Source organism: Epinephelus fuscoguttatus, linkage group LG15, assembly GCF_011397635.1.
Source record: "Epinephelus fuscoguttatus linkage group LG15, E.fuscoguttatus.final_Chr_v1".
NCBI classification, from domain to species: domain Eukaryota; kingdom Metazoa; phylum Chordata; class Actinopteri; order Perciformes; family Serranidae; genus Epinephelus; species Epinephelus fuscoguttatus.
Window position 1 is genome coordinate 23,698,400 of NC_064766.1, and position 9,675 is coordinate 23,708,074.

Genomic DNA, 9,675 nt, shown 5'->3' on the forward strand with positions numbered 1-9,675 from the left:
ACTGCAGCGGACACTGCTGTGCTGCTTCCCAAAACCAGATTGAAGGGGTGATAAAATATGGTGGGAACCCAGGCAATCCTTAATCTGGTCATTAACTAAGTGTTCAAGGACCTTGGCTAAAATAGAAAGCTTAGAAATCGGTCCATAGTTATTCAGGTTTTTGGGGTCACCACCTTTCAGGAGCAGGAGCACAAAAGCAGTTTTCCAGACCTCTGGGATTACATTTATTTTTATTATTAAATTGTGAAGCTGAGCAAGAGCAGTGTGCATGATTTTCTGTTCAAAGACTCAACTGATTTATTCAGCAAATAATTAGAAATAAAAAACTGCAAACAAAACCAAACTTTTTATTCCAGGCTTTTAGAGGGCTGCCCTCCAACTGCTGCACGGGGTAATCAGTCCCACTCTTCCCCCCACTATAATGCCCTGTTTCTGAGTAAACAGTGCCATAACTAAATTAAAATTTGATGACAAAAGCTGTTGAAAGACTGAACTTATATATAAAAAGACAGTGGAAGCTCACTGAGGCCCCTCTCAGCCCTTAAAGGCACAAAATGGTTTAGTCCACCGCGTCTTTACATGCAGCTACAGCTGAGTGATGACTGCTTATGCTGCTGGAGTACCAACGTACACTGTCATGTCTCTCCCCAAGAAAGAAAGGGAGACAAAGCAAAAGGACTTTGTGAATAAAAAATTCAAAAGGTGCGAGAGAGACATGAAACAAGAGAGGACAGGCAGGGGGCCCACACAGACTGATCCTGTTACCTAAATCATTTCTTAAAATTTATAGTGTTTTTTTTTTCTTTCAAATATAGTTTTGGTAAACCCCTTAAAAGTGCCAGTGTCATCATGCTGTCATCACTGATGTCATGTGGCTATGTTTCATGTATTTTCGAATGCTATACTAAAACGTCACTCCTGTTACTTTCAGTGCTGTTTCTCACATCCTCCATGTAGAAACCTACTGAAAAAATATAAATGAAAAGGCCTCAGATTGACCATCACACATTCCAATTAATTAAAATGTGTGTTTTTAGATACAGTACTGAAAAAAGATAAAACACAAAGTTTGATTCTAGTTACAACATGCAAATGACACCGATATGGCTGAATGTACTAACAGAATAGATAAGGAAGTAGTGACTGCTAATTATGGCCACGTCTCAGTGTGTTATTTCCTTCTCAGCACACGTAGACCACACATTAAAGATTATGAGGAAGTAAGGTGAGATACAGAGGGATGTACACACATCAGTCGTGTCCATTAGATCCCCAAAACCTAACTGTTCATACAAAATCTGAAATTTGCACCTGTTCTAATGCACAAATTACTTAAATGTTGAAGCAGTCACAGACGCGGTGCAGAGACCACCATGGATGATGCAATTCTGACCCTGGATGAGAGCAGCCAGGGTCCTTGAGGGGGGGCGGGGTGAACATCTTTTTTTTGGCGAGCTGCAGAGGAATGATATGCTATCTGTCTAATAACACTGCCAAGCTTATGTACACAGGGTTTGGCTCCAGAAGGCTCTCTGGTTATGTAATGACCCTGGTTGGTTTGGGACAGAGGTGAACAGTCTACCTTGTGCTCAACATCATGTCATGCAGCCTCTGAGGGTGTGTACGCCTGCATTTACATGGGTCAAATTATACTATAGGCATTTCTGTATCTCCTCTTATTCCATTTTTTCTTCTTTAAATGCAGGAGTCCTGCTTGGTGCTGATTATAAAAGGAGTTTAGTCTAATCTAACCATGACTCTTGCTCTGTACCGTAAAATGAAACCAGCAAGTTGCCATTTTGCATTACTCATAATTACAGCTTCTCTTTCCATCTTGTACTTTGCAATAATTCAAATAAAGCCCCAACGTGCATGACATTTGAAAGCTGGTGTGCAGTATCTGCAGCTGTGACAACAGTGACCACAAGTGGTCGGTACAAAGAACAACACCCAGAGTGAGGTAAAAAAAAATATTTATTGGACAAACACCTTCGCCTCAGAGACTTTCAGCAGAAGCAGATCTGCTCATTAACACCATAACACATCACTCACACATGAATTCATTCAACAAACAGACACCAACACTCATTATCTAACACACACACACACACACACACACACACACACACACACACACATAAACACACAACTTCACATCTGCAAACAGGTTGGACATTTTTTTTTTTAGTGGCTGGGTCTGAAGGGGAACGGCATCCCCGTCATGAAAGGCTGAGCGGGGTACTGAGGGTGAGAGGAGGGGTGGGTGGCCAGAGGTGTGTGCGGGGTGTGTGCTGGGTGTGCGGGGTGTGCGGGGTGCGTCGGGTGCGAGGCGATGGGGGAATGAGCTGCGTGCGGGCTGAAGGCCAGTGGAGGGGTGTGGATGTTGTTGTAGTACATCACTGGGCCTGACAACACCAGCTGGAGCAAACTGTGGGGACAGAGGACGCACAGAGACGACAAAGAGGAGAGGACAGAGAAGAAATGTTGAGATGGGACAGTAAACATTTTGTTCATCGCAATTGAAGTCTGAGAGTTGAGACACATCAACTGTGCTAAGGACCCTCATGAGGATGACTACTTGTCTGGCTTCAAAACTGGATTACTGTCCTAAACTTGCCACTTTATATATATTTTCTTTTACCTGACTAAAATGTACACAAACTTATGTGGGTGTGGAATTAACCTGACACTCTTTGGCAGGGTGTTTACTGCAGTTGTGCTGATGGTCCTAAAACTGATCCCACTGTGTTGTCAGTGAAACTAAACACACAGCAGGCTGAGGACAGCACTATTTCTTTTGAGGGAAAGCAGCTGGAAATGGCAGCGGAAATGATGTGTACATGTCTTTAAGGCTGTCCTGAGTGCAAAATTGTGAATCCTAGGATGGTGAAGGAATGACCCTCCGTACTCTCCCTATGATTGGCTAGTACTTGTTGCCTTCCTTGGTTAGGTTTCAGCAAGAGGAGTAGGACTGTTTAAGGTTAGGGTAACAATGTCAGGGTAAAGCCCCGATCATACAGAAAATGTTTTAGCAGCTGAGAATGAGAATGAAGCTTTTTGCTTGCTGGTTTGTGTTGCGACGTGTCTCGCATTTCTGCGCTCTAGGCACCTGGCATTTTTGCCAAAGCACTCTGAACTCCTCGAGTTTAAAAAAACTTCAACTCAGAGCAGAAAAGCGCTTCATGTCATCTCTTAATTTATCATCTTTTTTCCCATTGTCCAATCAGATGATTCGAGAGGCGGCCCTTCTGCGGTGGTCACAACAAATTTACAGTTGGTAAACAATGGAGGAGAAACTGGCAGTAGCGGTTGCTGGATACCCAGAGTTATACGGCCCGACGTTATACAGCAGGTTGTCAAACTGCCCCTGAGTCATCCTAAAATATGCCTGGAAACAGCATCATGGAGGCGAAGCTCCTGGACCAACTGGTGGTACTCCCCATGATCCACCCTCTTTTTTAGGGTCTCATGTACCCACACAGATCTCCATTTCCCTGTGCCCAACAAACTATTTACTTAGGTTTTCCACCTCTTGAGCAAAAGCGAAATGCCACTGTCCCTTTTCTCTGATTTCTCCGGTTACGTAGCACCAATTTCAAAGGTAGTTGCATCTTTCTACTGCATCTTTCCAGCACTGAAATACTTCTCTAACATGGGGGCATTGATTATAACCATAGAACTACATCGGTATATAACACTAAACTTCTACTCTTTAGTTCTAGCTGAAACCAGGTGACCATGGAATTGACTGTAAGGTATATGGGTAATAGGCAGTAAATGATTCTTACTTGTTGTGTGGCAAGCGGGAACAGATGGCTCTCAGGTCCTCTGTAGAGACAAGGCAGCATGAAATAAACACTCGAACATCACCACAGCATGATGACATTATCCATACGACAAGCGATCAAACCAGTTGGCCAGTTACGTGTTTAGTCAGTGCTTAAAGCTCAAATCTGTGTCTCTTCGCACACCGTTGCCCTCGGCAGGTCTACAGCAGAGGAGGTGGAGATGCTGAAAGGTTATGTGGAAGCCTGATTTTTTTTTTGAGTTTGAGTCCCTATAAAAACTGAAAATTTCACTGGCTAGGAAACAGTGATCCTGTTTGGCTTCTGCTTAACTTTCATTCATGAAAATACAAACAGGGCATGAAATGTGTAGCTTCAATGAAATAAAACAAGGAAACACTTTTATCGTAGCAAAGCACCTCGAAGGCAGATGACCAGAGTTATTCCAAGAATTCAAAGTTTAAGGCATTTTTAAGCCCATGGCATTTATTTTTTGTTGTTTTTTTACAGTGGTACTGAATTGGGAATCTAGAATAGTGGAATTTCACTGGTGTTGGTATTGAATTCCTGGTATCGTGACATGTCCTCTCACTGATCTACATTACGATAGAAAGAGCAGGGACTCTCCACCTATTGTAAAAGTGGCTATTTGTTTTATGATACTCCACCACACAGATGGATTTAATGTATCACAAGACACTTCCTGGATAAATACAGGGTTCCTAAAGCTTGAGGCAAATCAGATTTAAGACTTTTTAAGATTTTTTTAATGCCAGAACGAAACATCACAATGAAATATAAAACCCAATTACTAAGGGATTGGAAAAATTTTGAATTAAATTTTTATTTAATCCAAAAACATGACTTTTGTCTCATGGCGGAGACAAGGGTTAAATTATTTTTAAAAAATAGATGTCATCAACTATTTTAAGATTTTAAAATGCAATGCCAGAAATAAATCATTCACAAAAACCTACTTCTCATGTCTGAGCATTTTTAAGACTTCTGGAAGACTGATTTCAGACATTTTTATACAATGTAAAGCCTTATTTTTAGATTAAATGCAATGCTCTTTAAATTTTTTAAGAATCTGTGGGGAACCTGAAATAAAAGCTGAATAAATAAATTGACAATTTGTAATTTAAAAATTACATTGGCCAGAAAAATAAATAAAAAACTTGTCTGGAGCATATTTGAGTCTTACAATGTCAGTAACAGCCTATTAAGTCTAATTCGGTACTTTAACTTTGCAGCATTAGCGGTGAAAGCAAACAAATCTATCTCTATTTTCCTTCAAGACTTTTCAGCTTGTCTAGCTACGAAAAACTTAGGACAAGCCACTGCTGTTTATGGTCAGCAAAATTCATAAGAAAAGGAAGGAATTGCAAAATAAAGATGTTAAAATAAAATAAAAAACCCCAACTGTGATTAACTTAAAGGGCCAGTGTGTAAAATAGGTTGAAAACAGTGATAGCAGTGGTCAAATTCTAGATTGCAGGGCTCACTCGCTCACCCCTCCCGTCAGGTAAATGACGGTGGCCTCGTAGGGACAAAAAGCCTTGCGCACAAGTTTTTCAGGAGTAGGTCTATCTAGCGACGGGGTGAATGTTTATTTAGAAATCTAAACCATGTTACGATATTGTAATGAATCACTCATGAGCAGGAGACCAGAGGAGCGTTCGGGAAAAAGGCCTGTTTATTTGAGCACTCCAGAAACTCCGGTAACACTCCAGGGGGTAAAAGACTCCGTCCCAAACTCTGACTCTTTCTCATAACTTTACACACATACTCGTTTACCATGCTGTGCGGGGGACCCCCCGCCCCTCTCTGCTCCGCCAATCTCCAGCCCGCACACTGACTGACAGCGTAGCCGGTAAACAGAGCTCAGCTGTTTATTTAGCCTAGTGATATCTCCGGACTATAGTAGCTGCAATGGACGACTTTGAACGCGATTTTGAAGAGTTTCTTGTAGCGGACACAGATCCAGAGCCATACCTGTTTGAGCCGGAGCATACAGATGAGGAACTCCATGTGTTTGATGCTGAGCGGGCGAGAAGAGAGGCTGAATGCACAGAATGGGATTCGGTGCTACCATCGTTGGGGAGATATATCATCAGGAGGAAAAGCGCCGCAGAGAGTGCATCACAAGGAGTGAAGTTGCGTCTTCTTTTCCTCGCAGATGACGGTTTGGGTTCATTCTCTCCTGTTGCGTGGTAAGCGTGGTCCATTCGCAAACTTTATAACTAAAAAAAACTTTTCACTACTCTCTATCCACGAACTACTAACACTCTGCTGTTTCCTCCTCCTCCTTCCTTCCTTCCACTGTCTTCGTTGGTTCATTTATACATGCGAAACGCGTTCTCTGGCTGGCTGTATTGTCCACTCGGTCTGCCGTACATACATGGCGGCGCAAGATGGCGACCTCTCTAAAGCAAGGCCCTTGCTATATATATATATATGTATAAAAGCATAATTAGCATAATTATAAGGCTACGAAAACCAAACGAATTTTATTTTATAGCGATCATACACTTGTATAAACATATTAATGGGCAGAATATTCAGATTCAGATTCAGATTGACAATAAACCATGCCAAATATTACACACACTGGCCCATTTTTGTTAAACCCCCAGGGAGCCACTGGAGAGGGGCTGAAGAGCCGTATGCAGCTCTGGAGCCTCAGGTTGCCGACCTCTGTCTTAGGCAGACAGCACAGTGGAAACTGACAGTACAGAGAGAAACAGAGCTCACACACTGAGCTTGATTTGAATATGTCAGGTTAATTTTCAGTCTCAGGCCCATTAATGCAGCGACCTTTTCCGTTAAGGTAACCTATGACAAGGCAAGAATCTGTAATGTAAATCTAATCCCCCTCCTTTATCCACTTTTCTAGCCTCTAACTTCTGAACCACTTTTATCTTTTCCCATCTTACCTCTCGAGCAGAGCAGAGCTCCGTTGGCCATGGCCACCTGCAGGGCCTGTGCCAGCCGGTCCAGGGCCAGCTGAGACTGTGCACGTGTATCTGTGGATGACGTGTGTGTGTGTTTGTCGGCCTGGTCCAACAGCCTGGAGAGGTCTGAGGTCAGTGCGGCCAGGGACTCCAACTGGAGCAGCGCCAGGCGACCAAAGAGCCCCTTCTCATTGAGTATGTTCGGCAACAGCATGAGGACCTGAAAGTGACAGGAGACGGAAAATTGAGTGTTGGAGTTGTTTATTTATATGCATAAAAATGTGTTCTGTAGGTGAATTTATCTAAACAGACCACACACCTGTAGGACGCTCAGATGGAGAGCGGAGAAAAGAGGCCCCACCTCTGGCTCACTCTCAGTGGTGCCGTTGGTAAAAACCTGCTTGTTGTCTCTCCTGTAGGCCAGGGGGGCTTTGACGCACCAGCGCACCAGCCCCCCTAAAGGTGTGACATCAAGCGAGCTGATTGGCTGGTTGCCAGAGAGGGGCGTGTTCAGGAAGGTGATGAGGACTAGACGGGGGTCGTCTTGGATCCACGACACGATCATCTGGAGGAGTTCTAAAGGAGGGGTGAGCTCCTCTGAAAACACACACACACACACACACACACACACACAAAGATGATGTTCAGGATGGAAACACTTCAGGGTATTTTATATTTTAGAGAGGTCAAATCTCTAGATTTTTTTTTTTTTTTACAGCCCCTTCAGGATGTTGCAGTCTCAACAATTAACACAAATGTAACCAATCCCTATGAATCCTATCCCTATGGTCCCAGTTTTTACATGTTTTTGTACTTTTGTGTTCTCCCACCTGTGTTGAGGTCATAGAGGGTGGTGACAGCAGTGATAAACTGGCAGCAGAAGCGTGGGCTGGCGCTGTGGATGTTCTGCAGGGTGGGCCCCGAGCCTGGCACCATACTGCAGTAGTCATCCACCAGCACCTGGGCCAGGCGCACACAGTAGACCCGGTGTGTTCTCTACAGGACACAAACACAACCAGAGGCGCTTAGGTTCAGTACGTCCACAAACACATATCCACACATGGAGACACTGAGGAGTTGAAATCAGGACTTTGTGAGGACTAGCATCACACTCAAGGGTCTAAAACTCAAATTGAAAAGAAGTGTAAAACACACACAGAACACAGTTAAATGCACATGTACGTATGTAAGTGTGTTTGAATTAGGGCTAGGTCAAATACTATTTTTTTGTAGATGCGGGTTAAAAAAAGGATTAAATGAAGGTATCGTTTGACTGAAGAAGTTTCAATACTTCTTGGCACTGGGTTAAACGGATACCCCTCCCCAGTCTGAGTCCTCACCTGTAACCATGTTGCAGCACATTCCAAGATCGGAACCCTGCCCACGGCGATTGCCATGGAGACCAGCTTGCCTAACAGCGCCATGCGACTTTCATCTGCCTGGTTGCCTTGGAGACTGAAGAGGGCGGAGAACATGAGCTGACGGACTGTATCACGGCTCTGCTCCTGGAAACAGCTGCACATGATCTCCAACAGCTGGAGCTCCTGGAGCGCACTCATCCGCTGGAAGAAACACACACATCAGATTTATTGGCTGTTCGTGTATGTGTATGTTAATATACTGTAAATTGGTGCACAAGTGTTTGAGGGTCATTTCTTACCCTGGCAGGAGTGTTTCTGTCTTTAGGTGCATGCAGAATGAACTCTTCCACCAGCTCCTGGGTTTTGGAGTCGACCTGAGGAGGCTGCCTCCCGGACTGCACCAGGTTACAGATGTAGATGTCCAGGTGATACAGCAGCTCCTTGGCTGCGCTCAGCACATCACGAGGTAGCAACGACTGACGGATGTCACCCATCACCACCTGACAGACCTGTACAGAATGTGACACATTTTAAATCTTCATTACAAGAAATATGTGTTGATGAAAGTTCAAGAGTGACAAAGAACTGTTTTAAAACTCATTCTTGAGAAAAGGGACAAAACTTTTTCACTTAAGTATATGGACACATATGGATGAAATGTGATGATGTATATGTGATTAAGTATTATTACTTTGCAAGGAAACTAAATATATATAATTACTTAGTGCTACTTTTACATTTTCTAGATTTAGACGGCTTTTAACACATTTTTTTAATTGTTTGAAGTTGTGAATTCTTGTCTGGGATAAGACAGTTTTCTAGCACAGGGCAAGTGTATTGGTTAAAAAAATGAAAGCAGATCAAAATATTTTATAAAATCATTCGTTTTTTCATATTAATAAATCCTTTACAAATATAATTTCACAACAAAAGCAGAATTTGTGTGTTAATAAGTCATTATTTTAAGGCATTTTTGGTGGGTGAGTAGTCCACATTCTCAAGAATGGGTGACCAAATTGGGATTTGCAACATTCAATTTATGTAACATAGCATGGATTTGTAGATTTGACTTAACACAGTCTTGAATTAATTTGAAGAAGAGAAAACAACAATAAACTAAATACACCTAACTGTAACACAACACTGCTCTGATCTTAAAGGTATGTGTACATATTCATGTACGAAAAAAAACTTAAAAGACAGTAAAATAAACACTGTTTAAAGACTATTAATTTAAAAAGTTGAGTTTAAATGTTACATGTCTATGTATATGTGTTGTGAACGATAGGTTCACAGCTGTAACTCAACTCCTTTCAGGTGGAGCAGCTCCACAGTCAGTCCGTCTCCTCCATCCTGCTACAGCTAGCTAACGTTAGCATGGTTAGCTAACATGACGTGTCTCTGCTCCACAACAAATCTTACGTGTGTTTAATATCGTCGGAGCCTTTTCTGGAAAACACATGTATGTAGTGAAGGTCTTACCTGAGCTAAAAGCTCTTAATATCCTTGATAAATCTGCCGACGATGAGACTAGTGAGTGGTCTCAGAACGACGACGGAACCACTTCCTGTTTCT

At 42.7% G+C, this 9,675-nt stretch overlaps 1 protein-coding gene across 1 annotated transcript; it reads right to left on the minus strand.

Annotated features, from left to right (window-relative positions):
* Positions 1–1,971: 1,971 nt before the first annotated feature.
* On the minus strand, positions 1,972–9,669 carry ints15 (integrator complex subunit 15). The gene is made up of 8 exons (XM_049597309.1): positions 9,583–9,669; positions 8,400–8,609; positions 8,080–8,301; positions 7,570–7,735; positions 7,059–7,336; positions 6,722–6,959; positions 3,789–3,828; positions 1,972–2,428 (listed from the first exon to the last, which is right to left on the minus strand). Exons 2-8 carry the CDS (start codon positions 8,592–8,594, stop codon positions 2,185–2,187), a joined length of 1,383 nt encoding a protein of 460 aa, XP_049453266.1. The 5' UTR covers positions 8,595–8,609; positions 9,583–9,669; the 3' UTR covers positions 1,972–2,184.
* Between the last annotated feature and the right edge of the window lie 6 nt (positions 9,670–9,675).